The sequence below is a fragment of the Buceros rhinoceros genome, unplaced genomic scaffold (genome assembly GCF_000710305.1).
Source record: "Buceros rhinoceros silvestris isolate BGI_N320 unplaced genomic scaffold, ASM71030v1 scaffold2762, whole genome shotgun sequence".
In the NCBI taxonomy this organism is placed as follows: Eukaryota; Metazoa; Chordata; class Aves; order Bucerotiformes; family Bucerotidae; genus Buceros; species Buceros rhinoceros.
The window spans coordinates 31,908-53,590 of record NW_010398137.1 but is presented as its reverse complement, the minus strand read 5'-3'; the positions used below and the strand labels follow the sequence as shown (position 1 = coordinate 53,590).

The 21,683-nt window shown below is 38.8% G+C and overlaps 1 protein-coding gene across 1 annotated transcript in view; it reads right to left on the bottom strand.

Moving 5' to 3' along the window:
• LOC104488867 (FERM domain-containing protein 3) overlaps positions 1–15,361 on the bottom strand; it is a gene marked incomplete at both ends in the record, with an annotated part of 51,880 nt that extends 36,519 nt beyond the window's left edge. The window contains 2 exons of the mRNA XM_010130961.1: positions 3,286–3,328; positions 15,257–15,361. Of these exons, the coding sequence (XP_010129263.1) occupies positions 3,286–3,328; positions 15,257–15,361 (148 nt within the window). The remainder of the gene's footprint in view (positions 1–3,285; positions 3,329–15,256) is intronic.
• Positions 15,362–21,683: the final 6,322 nt, after the last annotated feature.

Sequence of the window (21,683 nt, the reverse complement as noted above, 5' to 3'; positions counted from 1 at the left end):
GCAGGAATGTCGAAAGAGATGGGGATGGAGAGATGAAAAATACAGAAAAAAAGCAAGCAAGGAAAAAAACAAATAGAAACAAATGAGGAAATGGAAAAAGAAAAACAAGTCAAGTGTTCTCTAGGGATGGTTCAAATATTCAAGCTAATCAAATCTGGACAAGGCCTCTGAAGGCAAGAGAAACGCTCAGGCTGCTTTTTGTGGGCTTCAGCATCTTATATGCGACCACAGCATTGTCTTACAGGGAATGAAATTGGCTGCAAACCAGAGGACACTGTTATGTCCTCCCTGCCCTGTAACAGCAGACTAGAAGGTAAAATGAATTCAATGTCCCAGTAAGGAAAAGAGCCGTCCAGAAATGCACCAAGGAGTCATGTTGCCTCAACAAAGCAAAAGACAAGTCATCTCAAATGGTTCTGTCTCTTTTCAGTAACCTTAAAACTAAACGAGAGAAAAACCCGCACTTCAGAATAGAGTTCCACTTCAAAAACGTGGTAGAAAAGCCAACTTGTATTAAATGAGCGAAAGCTCTTCATCAGAAAAAAAAAGGATTTTTAAACGTCCTGGCAGATTTAGAAGTAGTTTGTGGTTGGAAGAGAGATGCAGACTAAGAACATCTAGTGCATGGCTCTGCAGGGCCCTAGCTAGTACTGACCTACTGCAAGACCCTAAAAATGTACTGAATTTTACACAAATTTCTGCATATCAATGAAATGATTGAAACTTTGGGTTTGGTAAAAAGAAAGAAAAAAAATACATGAGTCAAAGTAGAAGTGCCACATTCTGGCAGTACATGGTAACCACAGAAAGGCAACAGCTGCCCTGTACGCAAAGAGCATCATAGCAAGGAAAGGACGGCACTGAAAAATAGCCCACATTCAGTTAACAGCAAAGGTTACAACAGACAGTGTTTTCCTTGTAGCAGAAGGACCGCATGTGACACAGGTATACACCAAGGCACAGAATACGCAGGAGATTTGGCAAGGTAGTTTGAAGCCTACTTTGCAAACCTTTGCTTCTGTAACAATACCCCTCCTCAGCAGCGCAGGAAGCAACACAAAACAAGGGTGCTACAGCCTGCTAAGCAGGGGTCCTTTCTCAGCCACACCTGCAGGAATGGCACAATCCCCACCTGCAATTCGAAAGGTTAAAAAGAACACAATCCCCTCCATCCAATGCATATCTGGAGATAAGAAGGTACCCTGCAGTTACAGAAGGAAACACGATCCTCTTTTTCTGTTCCCCCTTCCCAGACAGAAAGCCATCCACAAACAATGAACGCTGCAAGAGGAAGGAGGGAACGCCCACAGCTATCCACTTTCCTCTGCACCTTAATTTTAAAATGGATCATAAACCTAACGATCCTCCAAACATGCATTTGATGATATGTAAACATTTAATAATGCTTTTGTCTTACAGATTTTACAGCATTGGAGAAACACTCATGAGAATCTCATATTCTCTCATTCATTATATTCTTGTAGTGGAAAACAAGACAGCCAGCGAATTGTATCAGCTCGAGAGATGAGATTGTCAAGCTAGACAATTCCTCAATTCCTTGGAGGCAAAATTACTTTCTACCACTCACGCATTAAAGCAGAAACGTTAACAAAACTTCCCAAAACAGAATACAATTTGTAGAACATTTCTTCAACACAAAACTAGCCTGAATATAATCAGTTTTGTAACAGCTATAAGCCTTTTCTTTCAGAGTGGTCCTTTATCTGTCAGATAAGGAGCAGCTGCTATAGCAAATGCCCTAGGCTTTCTTAGAATTTCCTATCGTCACAGGTTTTGCTTTCTCACTAAACCAGATTCAAAATTACAGTAATTTCAAAGGACTTTAGTGTGGAGCATAGTATGGACGGCAAACTCCACTGCGATAGGCTACTTAGTTGCCAGTTTATGTGCTAACAACACATAAGAGATGAAGGCAAAAGAACAAATAAAACCATTCAAACTATATCAAACACTGACATTTGCCGAGACATTTTCACCGTGATAAACAACCTCATACTAGCTGCATTTTATTTTGCTATTTTTCTATGCATCCATTTTTCACTCTTTAGAGTTTTGATCACGACTCTACTCCCAAAGCCCCATAAGTCCTCGGATGAGACCATCATATCACTATATCTATGGAATTTACGGAGTATCATCAATCACATCTAGGCAATATCTATACGCAGGTGGAGTTGTTTTGAATAAATCAAAACATCCTCATGGCATCTGCGGGCAGAGTTCTTCAATGTGTCACCAGCAAACTGCAACAAGAAGCATGAGCGCTTATCCTTTGTTGGGTTGCAATATATAATACTGCTGCATTAATCTAAGAGTTTCTTCAAGTATTCCATGTAGTCCAGCCAACACACAGAATCAACTGGTTTTATGTATCAGACAATCTCTTGAGCCTCACCACACTTTAAAACAAATACATTACCTCTCACAAAAAAGATACCTTGTACTTATGCTTTAAAGAATAATCAACTGCATACACAGGATGTGAGTAAAATTCTCCTTCATTTCGTAACTAAGTAGATAGACAGACAACAGCTTTTATTAAATGAGACACAACTCCCAATGACTTAAATCCAAGTCTGCAGAACTGCCAAATAAACACTCTCTTCCGCTGCTGGATATAAACTTCTGAGTACCAAAGCAGTTTAGTTCCTGAAAAAGTCTTCACAGTTGGCTCATTTAATGGAAAAGATGAGCCGGACCATAACATTTCAAAAAGATAATTAAAATAATACATTCATATTTTGAGGTGTCTTTTTTAAACACTCGTAAATTTTCCACTTGCCTGTGGCAGGGAGCTCACCACTTAACCACAGCACCTGAGTTTGCTGGACTGTAACAGTGACCTCAACCATCGTTCTGCATTGCCAGGAAGCAGGGGGCAGAGGAAAGAAGGCCAACCAGAAAGACCCAGGTGCAGACTGCCACACTTGTTCCATATTTTATTGCCATCTGCCAGTGCCTGACTGTGTCTGAGTGAAAACAAGATTCAGCACATAGAGGTCTTCCCACCAGATCTGCCACCCTGCACACACCAGCTGGCCTCTGGCTCTAGCCTTGAGCAGTAAGGGAAAGCTCCTGATGCACAGAGCACTGTGAGACAGTGAAATGAGGGTAACGTGGAGTTTTTAAGAATGCAGATAGGACATGAATTGCTTGTTTGCACCAGGAAACAAATGAAGCATATTCTAAGACACTGCACGGAAGCACAGGAAAACTTTTGGGCATTTGAAAAGCAGTTTAAAAACATGAGTTCTCAACACTTACATTTCATTTGCTTGAAGATGGACTTGTTGGGCTCAAGCCAGTGCTGGAAAGGCAAAGCAGAGAGCAGAGGTTACTACGGTTCACGGCAGACACCAATTCCTTGTAGATATGTCTGGTACCAAAAACGGGAATAGGATTTTTCTTTCACTGAGACACATATAAACTGGAAAAAAGCACCTCTGTACTGTTATAATACTGGAGTTGCACTATACAAGCATACTTGATGACATAACTGCTTATAAGATGTAGTTGAGACAAAAATAAGACAAATATTTCAAAGACAAATTTAAAGGAGACAGGCTCTCAGTGATCAGCTTTCAGTAGACTTTTCAGAAATACACTTTCAGCCATTTTTTTCCAGAAGAATGGTCATATTGGACATTAAGACAGACTATTCAGAATCATTAACATTGTCTGTTCATTGATGCTGTCTTCTACAGTGCTTATAACTACAGCACATGTAAACACCTCTCTCAGTCAGCACACTCAGAAACATAAGCTATTGTTCTCCTCTAGCAACAACTAAACACCTGAAGGGAAATAGAGCGTACTTCTCAATTAAATGTTTACACTACGGACAGACAACGAACAACGGAGAGGTATGAATGCCCATCAGATGATATGTAACTTCCAAAGGAAAGAATGCAATGGCAGCAAAATTTTCATTTTTCGATTCTCCTGGAAAACACACTCAGATGCTCCGTGACAAAAAAACAGGCTCACATTTTAGTTAAGAGCCTTAACACATCCCCTGCTAACATTAGCTGAACTGTTCAGGAGGATGTGTTTGATTGACAAAGTAACATGCTGATATTCAAGTGCCTCTTCTGACCACAGGCAACCGCATTTGTACCAGGATTTTTCCTGTAAGCAAAAAATCTCCACGCTAAAATGAGATTTGTGCTGCAGAAGCAGCTGGTCAAAAACCATAGCATTCAGCTTTAATAAGCATAATCAACACTGGAAGGCCTTGCACTAAGGGGTTTCATTTTTAACCATTTTCACTCAAGCTCTAAAAAAAGCAGTCTATTGCAAAAAGAAAACCTAGCATATTTTAAACCATATTTAATACTTAAAATATCCTACATCAGCTACTATTTTTCCTTGTAACTTCTAGCAATTCTCCTACAGATAAAGGCTAGGGCAAGATATTTTGTAGAAATTCTTAATAAGCGACAGAAAATTATTGGTTTAAAAATCACGGCATCTCAAGAACTCAGTCAAAATCACAGGTAACGGTAATTTAGTTTTCTGAACAGAACTTCTGACAAAACAAACACCTCAGAAAGAACATTTTCAATTATCTCCAGCTTATATGCTATGGCTAATCAGAAACTCCTCTATACAGTTTACAAGATTGGAAATAAGCACTGCTACGCATTTCTGTTTGAAGCTCACTTATCACTGAGGGACTGACAGGGAGCCTTGGTACTCAAAAGACAAACAAACAAAAAACCCCCGACAACTGCAAACTTCAAGCAACAACAAAAAAATCCCCGCTCCATACTATTTCTTCAGCTCTTTGCTCTCCCCAGTATCTTCTTTTTTGGGAAAAGGAGAAAGAGACAGAACTGAGAAAGCGATGACTGTTTCACTAACTGACCAGAAATACCTAGCTCATTTCATTCTTTTTTAGATAGCACAGATAGATTATTCACACATTTTGCTCTGAATAATGGCGGGTGATGGTTGTTCATAAAAAGGTAAGGCAATTTAAGAAATTTGATGCAGTCTGCTGTTCTTCAAAGATACTTAATTCAGAATGAATTCACAGAGAGGAAATCAGTCAAGACACACAGATACGCAAGTTTACTTTCCTTAACCCCTTCACACGCCCAACCCAGGGATCAAGACAGTCCTAAGTGAAGACTGAGACACCAAAGAGAAACTTGGACAGTGAGCTGTGCTGTAGTACTCTCAGGGAACTGAGTTAGGAGGTATCTCACTATTTTCATCTAGCAGGAGCACAACACAATTTGTTCAATATTTCTTTTTGAAAGGCCAGGTTGAAATATTAGCACAGACCAGATCAGAATTTACAGCTGTCTGAAAAAGACAACTACCTATTCTAAGAAAAAGCCAGAGGTAAAAAAAGCCAAATTTCAGATATGAAACTCTCATAATTCACCATACGAACAATGGAAAAGGGGAAACATGGGTGAAATTCCTCATGCAATGCACCAAACCGTCTGAACGCAGATTTAACTAACATGTCCAAAACCAGTCTTGCTTCATGAAGAGCTGACTTTCATGGGTTAAAAATGGATTGGGAAGACACTGAGCAATTAAGCAGTCTAGACTTTCATTTGGAGGTCTGACAGGAACTGACAGGCAGGTTTTAGAATCTCAGGTTTCCGTGGTGACCTTCTACTAGTGGAAGGCTGCAAAGCGGTAAGCAATTCAGCTGAATCTTCCAGAAAACTGAGCAGTTAATTTATAATTTCTGGAGATTTTCAAAGACACAGCAATTAGGTGCTTAATGCTCTCTGAATCTTCTCTCAGGGGAAGATAAACACCTAGTCATTGCTAGTACTTCTGAAAATAGACACCCCTGTATTTGTTTGCATATTTCAATTTGAGTTTTAGGAAAGATTTTCCCCTGAGTACTTATCTTCCAGCTTTGCAGCATTGATTATTAATAATTAATAACTATGCCTCATCTCTACTATAGAGTTTTCATGCTATATTTATTCCAAGATTAATTAGCTGTTATAGCTAGGACCAGATTAAGGTTCCTATAAATTCATCGAAGGGTTTCTACAGGAATTTTCTATTGAAAAGCATCTGGCTTTGCAAAATGCTTTTTCCATGTAACTTTTTCTTTTTTTTTTAATTTTGCAGCATAATTTTAAAAAATCTTCAGATGAAAGGAAAATATAACATTTCAAGTTGGCTTGTCAGGCCAAATTTTTAAAGCATTTTAAATCTTCAACTGCAAAGAATTTTTCATTACTACTGTATGCCACACTGCCTTGAGGGAAGTGACCATGGTTTTTTTCCAATTCTTTCTTGTAAGGCTATTATTTGTCTTAAGACAAATAAAACAGGCAAACAAAACAAGTCAGACATAAACTTGGAACCAGAGACAAGAATCTTTTAACTTTTTTCTTTTCAGTAAAATGTGCAAACTAGTGGGAGAAAAAAACACCCAAGAATCTTAATGTAGTTTCATTTTTGCCTCATGTGTTTCGCATTGTTGTCCATGATGATCTATACCCTCAAACCAGCTTAATGGTCACCTAATGGTCACCAGAAATCATTCCTGCCGATGCTGAACCTCGCAATTCCTTGACTGCATGTTAGCAACATGGTTCTTGCCCAACAGAGAAGAAAAGACTGAACCTAATCCAACACCTATTACCCAGGGTCCTGTGAGAAGATTCCTGTTCAGCACTGCCGATTTCTAATCTCTTCTGCTGGAACAGGTTTGGATATCAGCTGGGTACCTAGATGGTCAGGCAGATGTCCTCACAGAAGCAGAAGTCAGAGAGAAAGATACTTAGAGATCTTGAAGGTCAGTCGTGGGATGGTTAATGAGTCTTGGTGCTTCAAGTGCCAGTGAGTAAGCAAACTATTATGGATATCACTTTTGGTCTTGAGATCTTAAAATATGCTGAGAATTGCCTTCTGACTAAGGTTCATTGCAACAGCATGCTGTGTTTCAGACTAGCGCAATTTTTACTTCGTCAATACAGCCCTCACCTCTGATCAGCCTTTAAGTGGCACTGAGTAGTCATTAGCGAGGCCAGGTGTGCTCTTGCTTACCCACAAATGATGAGCAGCTGATGTGCTACCAGCTTCCACAGCAAAAACTCAGGATGAACAAGGACACCACACAAGGGTAAAAGCACCACTTGAGAAAGTCAGTTTAACTCCCCAAACACTGACATATTTTTGGTAGAGATATTTCAGCCAGCAACCTGTTTCAAATGAAGATGTTTCCTGAGAAGCTCGGACGGGACTGGGTTTGTTCTCAGTATAGTACAGGTTAAGGGATTTAGAACAAGAAGCAGAGAGGAAAGAGGATGCAATGTCCAACAGCTATGCTTACAGCCCTTGCATGGAGTCAGGTGTCATTAAAATCTCACTGCCCATCCTCTACATTTCAACAGCCTCTCTACAATGCAAAGATGTGTGCTCCAGCGCCCTTTTCCTATGGTCTCCTACACAAGACTGGCACAAACCAAAACACGCCTCTTAAAAAAACTGACAAGCCAAAAGCAGGTGCTTGGGATCTGACTGACCAGAAGTCCCACAAATTCACTGAATAGTCTTTGCCCTCCTCCAACATCAGAGGCATTCATTTAGTCCCTGTGTTCGCAAGACAAGCAGCAATGAAGGGGCTACCAAAAGCGGCCAAATGCTGTGAATGCTTAAATCCCTCTTGGCAAGCAATACTCAGTCAAGTGCTCACACGTGCATACAGAAAAAACAGAATCAGAAGAACTACAGTTGTCACAAGAATATTCTAGCCAGGCAAGGAATGGATTTGAAGACTTTGTTTAATGGACAGAGGAGATGAGAGAATCGATACATCCACTGAAACATTGCTAGAAAAGTATAAAATCATTTGCATTTAAACCTCAACTCTGTATTAATTTTGAAAAAGAATACTTATCCTTTTTTTCAAATGAAAAGCAAAATAAAAATCAATTTGCTTTAGCCTCAAGGCAGTGACTTGCACCAGGTCACTGCCTGTCAAAAGTCAGACTCAAAAAAAAAAAAATTAGTATCCAAAGCTAATGGAAGCTCAGATAGCGGAAGAAATTAGATGCCCACTCCATACCAGCACAACAGAGGCCAAATGACCCAGGGCACCCTGCATGTCTCCTTCTTCATGCCTTGAGGCTGGCACATTTTTTCATGGCTTCAAGAACCTCTATACCGATATTGTTCTATTGCAGCAAAGGAGCTGTTCCTTTATACCTTCCTCAAAATCACAGCGTTGGCTCTGGTTAGTGGTATGCTAAGCAGAAGAAACAACACATATCACTATAGCAAATATGACTCTGGTCCAGAAATAGCACCATACACTGGAACAGGATCACCATTTATATGATTCTGAGCTGGAATTAAATAAATTTCTAAATTCTCACTCTGACATTCCTATTATACTAAAATATTTAGAGAAACTCTAATGATGTAAGTTGGAGGGGCTCAGCCAATCCATAACCTCTCCAGCAGCTGAACAATTGGCCATAAAATCCGCATGTATTTATGTATGCATGAGCCACCACATGCCCACAGGAAAGACATTCAAAATTGCTGATAAAACTGTCTTTATTTTTATTAAAATAGCCTGCAGAATTATTTGGTTTACAAGGTTACTAATCTTAACAAAAGACATTTTGGTTAGTACCATTACTGTTGAATAAAGTGTATATATATATTCACGCTATTTTTCATTTGTGTCAAAATTTTGTTTAGTAGGTAAGTGCACCTCTATTGTGAAAATCAAATACCCATTTAAGGCAGCACTTTGTCCCTGAAAATGGCCTGAAGCAAATGCTTAGAAAGAGAACAAAAGTAGTAGCTCCCATTGTGTTCACTGGGCTTTTTCCACAAGTCTCCATCACAATTTGTTCATAAGGCTTTGTAGATGTCCACCAATTTGTCTGAACACTTACTTTTTAACAGTATTTTTGACAGCTACAACAATGAACTTAATGCCTGGCTATGGCATCTTAAAAACTATTTCTTGATACCAGTTTCTTTATAATTTACTTAAGTGTGTTTTAGTTCTGTTATAAGAATTACAGGGCAATCTTTCCCTGATCACCTTCACGAAACCATTTTACATCATAGCTTTCTCTCTCATTCTCTCTTGCTCATTTTCTTGTTCACTCTCTCTCACTCATTCTCTCTCACCTGCCTCTTTTCCTAGCTGAATTATTGTAGTATAATCAATCTCTCTGCATATGAAATCCATTCCTACTTGATACGATTCTCATGGCTGCCTTCATTCCTTTTCTAGTTCCACTACATTTTTTCAAACAGCATGACCTGAACTGCACACCAAGCAGGGTCACAGCAAGACTTCATGCAAAAGCACATTATTTTTATGATAACTCTGTCCAGGAGGAGAGATTCATATGCACAGAGAAGCATTAAAATTTTAATTAACCTATGGCTCAGCCACTGCGGTGTTCAGCCTATAAAATCTGTGCTCTACCCCTTCAAAGAGACTGGAGAGCTCCCAGATAGCTGTCTTTACACAGCCATGTGGAGCTTTAGGAGTCATTACACAGAGACATAGCTTTGTTAAACTGAGGTTGCAAATTATCTGTTGTCTCTTTCCACCGCCCTTCACCACCCTCACACGGGACTACGCGCACATGTTTTAAGTATTAAATAGCTGTTGTTGCAAAAGCAGAGATCAGCTGCACCCAAGACTTGCTGACCCTTTCAAGAGGTCTCACTGATGAGGAACTGCAGTACATTTTGTACATGTCCCATTAAAAACGGAACTGCTACTTCATGATAAAGAAATTCATTACTCAGAGACAACAGGCTCCAATTTCCTTCCCTAGTAAATGCAGGCACATTGCTGAACAACTTAGTTGATAGCATTAAACAAACACTCTGCCCAGGTCCATTGGAAGTGGTGTAGTCTAGAGTAAAAACGGGACTCACCAGCAACCTTACTAGTGAAACAACCACGTAACCTGACAAAAAAGTACCTATGTGTAGAGGTGCCTAAGAATTTTCACCATACCTTGAAATAAGCTTGAAAGCAAACTCAGAATTGTATTTACAACAGTTCTCTGCCCGCAGACAGCCCTGCAGCACATCCCAATGACACAGCATCTTAATACTTCAGGATAATTACGATCTCAAACATTTCTACAGTGACTGGTGAGACTGCACAGATGCTTCAGGATCCTACAAAGCCTTTTCATAACACCTAACACTTCCAACCTACTCCATGAGTAGCTCCAAGGTATTTCTGCATAACTACTACCTCATACTTTTCACAATCAAAACCACCATCACAAGCACATGATCAAATACACCCACTGGGGGCAAAAAAAGGGAAACTCAGTATTTTTAACTTTAAATCACTGCACAGATGCCCTCCTGAAGGGACTTAAAAACCTACTCCATGAGTAGCTCCAAGGTATTTCTGCATAACTACTACCTCATACTTTTCACAATCAAAACCACCATCACAAGCACATGATCAAATACACCCACTGGGGGCAAAAAAACGGAAACTCAGTATTTTCAACTTTAAATCACTGCACGGATGCCCTCCTGAAGGGACTTAAGTAATAAATTTCACCACACTATCACCCTCCTTCAGCCCAGTCCTCCATTGCCCTCAATACCAATGGCCTCTCTCAACAAGGGATCTTCTCCACTGAGAGATGCTGAACAGTACCTGCATTATACCAATTCCATCCCATCCCCATCTCCTACCAGCCCCCCCCCAAAAACCACAAAAAAGCTACTCAGTCAACCCAGGGTCATCTGGCAAGAATTAGCTATGACATGACGTAGAGCCTAGAGCCTTTAACTGCTAAGTGAATCTAAGGTCACTGGCATTGTTACTCTCCTATATATCCAAAGACACAAAAAAAGGTACCGTGATGTCTTCCAGACCTTCTTTGTTGGTGTGGAACAGAAAATCGAAAACTGTAGAAAATTTTACAAAGTTTTAATATGCCTAAAATATCCACACATTAACTTGTGCAGAAGGAGAAGATTACTATTAAAGTAGGGCCGGGATGAGGAAGAAGTATACCTTATAGGTTATTTTTCAAGTAACTTATAAAAACAACAGCTGTTTCCCACTACAGTTTTCCTACATTTCAAAATTTTGTTCCAACTTAACACAATTAGCTCAATTATCTACATTTTCACATAGTCAGAGGATCTGAATGTTCTAAACACAAATATTGGAACATCTAATTTGAAACATCTGAAATACTGAAGCAGTTGTTGTTCTAAATTCTCAAACGCAGTCAAGTGTTTCAACACTCCTAAGTGAAAATGCTGTATTTTGGTAGTGCACTCTGGAGAAGACAATTAGGATGAATTAAAGCTGGTATTTTTGCCTCCTTGACCTCCCACAGCAGACTTCAAAACCAAAGGACTGCAAATTAGCTTTTAGAGCAACTCTGCAACCATTGTACAAAAAACTGTGTACAAATAAAAGGCAGGCAAGCATCACTAGTAGACAAAATGCCAGCAGGAGTAATTCTGCATAGTATTTACATATATATGTGTGTGTATATACCACGTAATAATACACTATTATGTCATGTAGCTGAACTATTCAAGCAGACAATCAAGAATAATTCACTAGAAGCCAAGGTTATATGCATGATTTTGGCAGTTTCATTTGGAACCACAGACATAGCCCTTTCAGTGCTAAGACAGAGATTATGCAGTGGAATATAAACTACAACAGAGGCATTCAGCAGTTCCAAGAAAAGGGGCAATGCAACACGACTTGTACGCTGCCTGCATCAGGATCAACAGCACCTCTTCTGTGAAAAGGTTGTGCTTTCTTGATGCAGCTTTTATTACATACTCTGAAAGAAACTTCAGACGATGGTGCCTAGTCTTATCTCTGTTGATGTTTAATATAAACGCCTTCCGTAAAATTGAGGAGATCTCTCTTATAATTCTTGACAAAACTAGTTAAAAATTTTGCCCCATTGCCTCCACTGAGGCTGCTCCAGATGATGCAGCTCTCATTGGCTTAATTAACAAACCACCTCTCTTGCATAAACTCCCTTTTTCTTTCTACCTTACACTCTGATCCATGTATAACCACATCTTTTTATGCTTTGTTTTGCTGCAACTCCTAATACTGTCTCGCTCTCTGATCTCTTTCTAACGCTCCTCCCAATCCAGTTAAATTGATCTTTCTTAAATGCAGACATCTGATCAGAATAACTGAGTTCTCACTAGAGGGTAACAACGTTAATACTTTCCTGAAAATACAATCCTAAGAAGAGGCAAACAAAGAGCTGTCTTTCATCACAGCCACATCATGCCAGTAGCTTATTGCCAAAACCAGACCAGGCAATATGAATTTTATTCATTGTCTCACATCTCTTTATCTGCCTACACGGCACTGAAGTACATCGTCACACACACTGCTCAATTAGTTTAGGATGACTTATCACTTCCCTTCAAAGCAATTGTTCTCAGTCCAACCGTCAGATTTAGCTTTAGAAACAAGCTCATGGTGAATTCCACCTACAGATGTTTAGTGAGCTACTGCTTCTGTTCTGTAATACATCTAACCAACCCCTTCGAACATACTGCAGGAAATGTCTCCTTTTTCCCTTGAGACCTGCAAGAATTCCACAGAGCTTTGGAAATCTCTTCTAAGAGCTCTGAGTACTCTTTCCTGTAAGGTGACTACAATGATGTGACTCCTCCACATCTTACGCTTGCTACAGTTTATCTCTATAACCACAGACCTAAATGACGATCCCTCTAATCTCAGGGGCTTTTGTTAACATGAATTTCAGGCAGCTAAACTCACAACTGCTAAAATACAAAACTGTGGGAAGAACCATCACATACCTCATCACTTCAAAATCACGATGTCCTCTAGTTTTCTGCTGAGCCATTTACTGATGAGTTTTATGTAACTATGATACTTGGGCCCCAAGATACTTAACCAGGCTTGTTATAGTAATTCCATGCTTCTTATACTTCTAGGAGATTGTTGGTTAGTATGTTTTTTTTAAGATCAGAGAAACATCAGAACAGTCTTCTGCTGTGGAGAAGAACTGTAATTATCGTTTTACAGTCCGCCCACATCTGACTGGGAGATATTCATGCATCTTTATCCGACACAGAGGTAAGACTCAGGTAAATGAATGTCAACAAGACCAGATATTCAAAAGAGCCAGATGATATAAAACCAGTATTCCTTTATTACAACATTCGTCTGTAGTTTAGTCCTTAGGATAAAGAGTGTTGCAGAGGAAATATCCACTGTGAGGGAAAGCATTTTATGAATAAATAATCAGAAATTCAATCAAAAAAAAAAAAACAAATAAAAAAATCCCAACCAGTGGAACAGGACGAAGGGACTATAAGAAGATACTGTATGTGAAAACATCCTCCTTTGATAAATTGTAATAAACCTAAGAGAAATATGTGTGTTGTGTTGCTTTCTACACATCACCCAGAGTATTTAAGTCTGTATAAAGATATATCCCTTATAATTCATGTCCTAATTCACGAAAAATTTAAAATCAAGAACCGAAACCCAATTAGAGAAATTATCCATATGCTTAAAAGCGTGATAGTAATTATAAATCAGCATTTCAAAATGCACGTACGGAAAAATGTAAGTTGGACAAATTGAGAAGTTTGCTTAACAAAATCCAAATGGAGATTTGGCCAGTTGATACAAGCCATGCTAGTACACAAGATGGCCACAGTATTCTTAGCTGTTGAATATGCAGGGAAACGAAGACCTAAGACTTTTCAGGTAGGAACAAGAAGGTTTTCTCAGATTGCCTTTTACTACTTACCAAGAGAAAATTGAAGCTTCAGTATAAACTATAATCTTCCATAAACTTCACGCATAATTAACCATACTACAAGATGTAAAAGAACAATTGTATAGCAAACAAGAAGATACTGCAGTGAATTTATCAGTATGGCTAACACCTCCTGGAAACATGGGAACCACATAAGACATGATATAACAGGCATCCCAATGGGAATGGGGTTTTAGAGGTTTTTTCTGAAACAACAATTTTTTAAAGTATTCTGTCAAAAAAAGGAAAAAAAAGTTTTACTAAAAAATAACCCTCTTGCTTGCTGTTAAGTAAAATACTTTCCTGATAGCAATTTTTGAGTGACTGTCAAAAAAAGGCCAAACAAAAGTAAGTATTCATTAAATCCTACCTAATTACAGTGTCATTCAGCACTCCACCTACCTCTCCCATCAATTCCAACCAGCTGAATTCCTCTATAATTTTAATGATTGTGAACAGGTCAGAATACCTGCTCTTTATTCTGCTAATTTTCTTGATTTTAAAAGGAGGATGCAATGGATATGTCCTGCTGCAGCTTTGCAAAGCTACTGCAATACTGTAGAGCAGAAGGTAAGTCCCTAACTCCCGTGATTTTTGACTAAACTAATTAGGGTGTAGCAAGATATACCCAGGGAAATGTTATTCTCCTCCTGAATCACAGTAGTGTCAAACTGGTGATTGTTTCCAGTGATCAAATGCCAGTATATGCTCCCATGATAGTTAAAGTCTAAATCCTAATCTTGAGACCAGCAGGACCACAGAGTGAAGAAGCAGTTCTGAATTTCACCATCTGAGAAATTCTGCTTCCCGTGTTGACCATCTTGCCTATTCTCGAACAGTAGTAATCATCTGAAACCAAACAGGAAGTAGCAGTAGCAAATCACGTACAGAACACGATCAGCAGGACCATATTCCATCTCAGAGACATGACTAGTCGCTGTCCACACAAACGTCTAGAGCACAGGCCCAGATAAAGATGCTCATAGAGAGCATAACCTGAAGAACCCCCCCACAACCTGACAAATTATATGTATTTTGTGTATTACAGATATCTAAGTCCATGTGCCCTGTGAAAAAGTGGAAAAGAATGGCTTCTTTTAGCTGTTAAACTCAGTCGGATTTCTAGCTACACCTCCCAAGAAGCATACTCTACAGAAAAATAATCCCAAATTCCTGCGTGCTGCCAAAGCCTACGGCTACCCTGCACCATGCCTACAGACCTCTTCTATCTTCAGTGCTCAGGAGAACTACACAAATCAGAAAGTATCAATTTACCTGAAACAAAATGCCTGAACTGAGGGGAAAATTAATTTATTAATGCCACGTTAGGAACCTTTGTGAATTATGGTCAGAGTACAAACCCTTAGAAATTCACAACTCCGCCTGCTTACTGGGGAAAAAAAATAATCAGTTTACCATTAGTTAAAAGCAAATATAGTCAGAGTTCATATACATACCCTCTGCTTCTCAGGGTCAACGTATCGAACGCCAAAATAGTCTTTTTCCAGCAAGCTGTAATAGTTGCAGATGTGATCTATGAGAAACTGACCTTTAGTCTCCCTCTGTAAAAAGAGAAAGAATTGATATATTATTCCAAGTATTCTGAACTTGATGTCCATAAATATTTTTAAAATCTAATCAAAGAGTCAAGGACAATGGCACAAGAAATCTGATGTTATTCAGATGAGGACAAAGACTTGAGCATTCATCTCTTCTAAAAGACAGAGATTAGTGATCAATATACTCCCTGCACATTCATAAATTAATTCATTAAGAAAATATCATCACTACTCTTGCCTCGGGAAAACTCATGCCACTCTAATATCTGTACATTTATAACATTTTATATATTACTAGTAACCATATTTCTACCTGATGCTATAATAGCATAACAGATACCATTTGCACATGGAATTTCAGAACAGTCTATGCTTTTCGTACTCCTCAAGTTTGCAAAAAATTTTGGCAGTGAGTACCTTACAGGATCTTTACACAATGTCCACAGCAAGAGAGACCTGATCCTCAATTCCTGGACAGCACTACAGTACAAGGAAAAAATGCCCCAATGACTAAAACGGATGTTTTCATCTTCGTGTTGTCACTGGCTAGCTACAGCCTTAAGGAAACTTACTGTACACATGGTGTTTAGATAACAATATCACTCTTTACTTCCACTTTCTTTGATCTGAATACTGTGTTTCATTTCTCCTTAATCTACTGCCTGTTATGGAGAACCTACATGAATTTTCACACTACTTCTGATCCAGATAAAGGGATTTATTTTTCCAATGAATTGTGACGTGTGTAAGTATTAACACCTGACTAAAGCTGTTCTCCTAAAACAGTCCATCCTAAGAACACAAAGGTGCTTCTCTACACTGCAGTGGCAGGTCTCTACATTTCTACCCCTCTGTCTGTCTACCCCGGTCCTGCCTCTTTACCATAAATAACAAATTCTGATGTGGATACCATTGCTCTTGTTTTCACCCCCATCTCTGAACAAATAGACTAACTAAATAAAAAGCACCCTCAGTTCAGGCACCAAAAGAGAGCTGCACGGCCCTTGAACTGCACGGAGTTCCTGCAGCCATTCCCATTTCTGCCATGTGGACCTTTCCTCCTGAATTCACTTACAGCCTCAAGGGAATTGCTAATTTCCCTAGAGATCTCTTTCTCCTAGACACGGGGTGCTCTAATTCTATTCCTACTGTGTATGCCATCTACTTCTACCACTCCTTTCTCCCTCCACCTTCTATCTCCCAAGTATTTACCCTTCACCAGGTGTCCTGTACTCTTCCCTATGCTGCTATTTGCCTGGAGGATATCCCTGCCTTGTCTGCACCATGGTATTTCTGTACTTTGTTTTCCTATTTTTAAACAGCCAGTGTCAAAAGATGTTAACCCGATTCGTGTTTTCTGTGCATGCTCACTCGACCTCATGCTTTGAGCCCTGCACTGCTTCCTTTTTCCCTGTAACATAGCTGCCACACGATTTTTTCTGTAATTGTTTCTTTCCAGCCTCGGGACCTTTAAAAACTGACTTGTTCGCTGTTACAAGTGATTAACATGTACACTGACTTTTTTCACAGAGTACCCAGTTACAAGTATGGGTATACCAGTGACAGCCCAAAGAACACTCAAAAGGCAAAGTCAGTATCAAAAATCGAAAAGTACAAAGAGGAAACTGCCATTCTCCCTGCGACTGACAGAAAATGCTCCACGCTTACACAGTCCTATCTCAGTGAAGTACTTTCTAGCTTAAAATCTTAGAAGTGTCTGCAAACTTTTGTGACTGTGCAATGAGCAAGACCGTCAAAATATTAAGACAAAATGGCACAATGACATTTTAATACAAAGAGAGTAGGAAAAAATTTTAACAGAGATGTGGAATTCAAGTTACACACACTTTAAAAATGAATCTACAGCGAATTAAGAAGATCTGGGGAATAAAAGCTCTTAGGTAACTCAGGTACAGTCAAACACAAAAATGTATTTTACTGACGACAGTGTACAAAAATCACATTTTTAAATAACTGGAAATGAGGAAAACAGATTAGTCATATTTTCATCTGACAGTATTATAAGGTGCTACTGGAAGAACAGCAAATCTACTATCTTCTAAAGCTTCACATTCTAACCCATTCATTTAAAAAGCCCTTTGCTTCACCCACCTAAATAATCACAACATTTTTTTGAGTTCTTGAGGAATCCACTATTATCCCTCCCTTTCTAAAATGAATTGATGCTCTAGTTTTCTTGCTTGAAAGATAGATGTTGGAATGAACCAAACAAAAAAAGGGCAAAAGAACAAAAGCCTCCAAGCTAAATTTATGCTCTAGAAGCCTTAAGCCTTCTACAGACAAATAAAAGGGACTAGTTAACGACCTCACCCTTGGTTAGTATATACTTCAGGTAATAGTGCTACCCTGTCAGGCTTCAAGTTCCGTGTGACTCATTCCCAGATACTTAAAAGCATTCAAGATGTACAGAAGTGACTAAATAGACATGTGCATACTATAATGAGTTTTCCCGTAAGAAATACTGTTGTAAACGTTCCACTATTACACTTTTTAAACATCTAAAATTGGAAAAAAATACAGATCATAATTGATACACTGAGGAAAACACTTGAGGTGGCACAGAGCACCCCAGGTCTGAATTTGTAAGAGATCGTGTGGCAAGAAGGATGGGCAATGGTTGTTCATTTTTATTTTGGCAAACAGCATCCATAAACGCTTTCTGCATTTCTCTAACGATGCTCCAAATTCTCCTGAGCTTTAGAATCTGATGATCTTTCTTGTCTTCTGTGTTCTTTGATACACCTATTACATGTTACAGTACAAAAGAATATATTAAATCCAAAGTTTACTCTCATTTGTGAAAGAATACAGACAAATTAAATCAGGAACTGCCAGTCATCCACATCAGAGCTCGGGAATGGATTTGGGTCACAGAATAATGAATATAAAACATTGCCTGAAATTTCAGACTGTTGCCATATAGCTTTCAATTAAACGATCCTTTCAAATGAAAACAAAACAAAAGGGAAAAAAAAAAAAACAACCTCCAAACCCTGCTATACCAATAAAGCACTTAGCAGCAATTCAGAAAAACGTCTTTATACTACATTCCAGCATGTTTCTCAGAACATAAAAAATGACATCATTAAAAAAGCCAATACTTGAAACACTGCTGAAAAATGTCGGCAACAGAACACAGGAAACAGAATAAAAACCAAGTCAGTTTTTGTAAAAGCTTCATAACCAAAATCTCTGGTAATTTTACCAGGTTCATCCAGAAGTCGTCAACTAGTCTCAAGTAAAGACCAACACAGGCAGAAACAAGAGTCAAAAAAATGTGCAAGCAAGAGAACCAAAATGTCCTGGATTGTAATCAATACATTGTTATCAATTAACGAATACCAAGTTAAACAAGCCACATTGCCCCCAGTCCACTAATTCAAATACATCTATCTCAACTGAGATATATTTTATTTCAGATTTTGTAACATATACTTTATGAAAAGCTTTTTTTTTAAATGGTCTTGAACAAAGTCCTACCCATTCCACACACTCATACAAAAACAGAGATTCCTATAAATAGTTTGAGGATGACTCTCTGATTTGTTTAGATAAATTGGCATGGACAAGGTGGATATGTTTTCCCTAAGGCTGCATTTGAATATCCGACCTTAATACCACTAAAATCCCTTAACAAACCCCAACAAACACGCGAGGAATATAATGCCATGTAAACGACAGAATCCCTGAACACAGAAGGTCAGTTTGCAAATAGCTGTTAAACTCTGCTTTTCAAGCTGGATCAAAGGTTTATTTTCTACTGAAATAAGTATGCATCAAATTAAACTAGCAGCTGTTGCAAAGGACTTAAGCAAAGTAAGGGACATTCCCCACTTCAACAAAACATGGTAAGACTCATTGACAGACTCACAGAACAACCTGGGTTTTTTCTTTAGCTCTAGGAACTGAACGAAACACTGCAGAGGTTCTTCATTTTCACTATTAGACACTATTATTATGGCTCCCATTTCTGACTGAGTAACGCAGTTCCTTGGTAACTCCTCTGTTCTGCAGCAACTAATCCAAAGATCTCCATGGCTCTTAAGCAGTTTCAGTCTAACACAATATCCCAATCTTGTGCTTGCCTTGGGGGTTGCTTCTCCTTTTTTTATTCCTAGTTCTTTGCACAAATTGAAAAGCAAGAGAGCATATATCTTGTTCTGCCAATTTGACCCTTCTCCAATGACATTAATGAGACCACGAAACATTTGTCACAGTTTCACAATTCTGAAAGTGAGAGGAAAACCTTTCATAGCAGTGCAAAATCTTGCATTCAGTGAAAAGTCTTCCCTATTTGCATTTGCTTCACTGTGGAGTTCTGTGTCTGTTTATCTGAATGCCGTCACAAGGGAGAGCCAAGAGTCACAAGCAGATTAAACTCAACGCTTCTGCTCTGTTATCTAACCACTGAAGTCCTGCCAGCTGCGCTTATCTCTGTCAGGAAGCCACCAACATTACTAAGAAGCAGTGCAGAGTCATAAACACAGTGTTCATTTGATTTCAATCCTCGTCCCACAACTGTTTTGACCCCCGCAAATAGTTCCAGCAGTGACCCTCTGTGTAAGGCTGGTCACATATTTAAGTGCTTACATAAGCATAAATCCAGGAAAAAAAAAAAAAAGGGCAACTAAAACCACAACTAAATTGGTATTTCTGTTTAAATAAATAGGAAGTACAGGGTGTCAGGCAAGGCAATAATAATGTCTGATTTTATATGCTTGTGTTCTTTAGCGTGTAACGTATTTTTGAAGTTCTATATATGTGAAAAAAAAAAAAACCCATGAATTCAAGAATAATCATAATATCACAATAGAATGGAACCTAACCAGGTCAGAAAAATGCACAAAATTGGGAAGTTCTTCTAAGCAAAAACGTAATTCAAAAAGCAGCAAAACCCATTGAGAAAATGAAATGGTATAGTTCTATTGACCATGCTGGACAAAAATTACGAAAACAACAGACATTTACAGAGCTAAACTGCCTCCTCAACTGCCACCTCTCACATTTCTGTGACATTTCTCTTTGGACATCCTCCTCGAGTGATGAGATCATACTTTTTTTAGGCTTTTCTTGAAGAAATACCCTGAATCCCCACAGGCACACATCTTCTGTTTCATCAACAATTATTCTGCAGTTCAGTATCAGGGGCTGCTCTTGTACAGAGAAGTGGGGCTGTAAAAAGGACATTCGGGAGCAACTCTGTTCATTTCAGTTTGGGGATGGGCAGCTCTCATCATATTCGCATTAGTTTCCAGGGGACCAGCAAAAAAGTTCACCGTTGGACAGGGGCATACGCTACAGGAATGAGACTCATGTAATACCAACTATTCAGAGCTGAACAGGGAGAAGAGTTGCAGGCATGGAGAAGGAAGGCAACCCGGCATGTCGAGTTCTGCAGTACCATCTAGATGAAATTTTGTCCTCCCCAAATAGCAACATCAAGAACATAATTCTCATTCTGCAGCAAACGAAGGCAGTGAGGTGAAAGGGGCTGAGCTCCAAGCTGGCAACGTTGGGCCAGCCCTTACCCCGACAACCTCCAGTGCCCTAGACAAATTTCTTACGGCTCTTTGGATTTATGGATTCACTGAGATTACAAATGACAGTAACTACTCAAGACGGACACACAGACAACCTCTTTGCCTTTTTTCCTCCATCTCTGAAAACAGTGATAGGAATATCCTTCCGTGGATGTTTCACAAAAACTGGACCTTCAAAACATAAAGAACAATTAAAAACATGCCTGTTTCATTCCTCAGCTAAAATGCTATGACCCTTCAAAAGGATTTCCTTCCAGCTCATAATCAACACCCTCCAGCATTTTAAACTACTTGAAAATGCACTGGAAGTCTACTACACAGCATTTAACTGGAAAATTTTCTCCTCTGTAAGAACAACCAGCTCTAATTTACTTTTTTGTCACTGTTAAAGTTTCAAAATAAAAAAAAAAGACAATGAACTTTTGATGATAAAAATTCAACTTGAAACTGGCAGATTTTATTTTAGAAGCAAAGTATTTATCACAGAATTCTTTTTTTCTTCACAGTGAGGAATTAACTGTATTTCTGCAAACCTGAAACCAAGGGGAAAAATCAGTGCTAGTAATTTTTAATGAAAAATGCAGAAAATGACATTGCAGTAAAGCAGCTGGCATTTGTTTAATTAGGAGTCCTCTTCCATGCATTATTTTGTATGATGAACTCCTATAAATTATATACTTTGTTCTGTATAGTCAATTACATAACCATAATTTCTATTACTATTTTCTCATTCTAGAATGTAGGCAAGGATGGATTTTTTAATG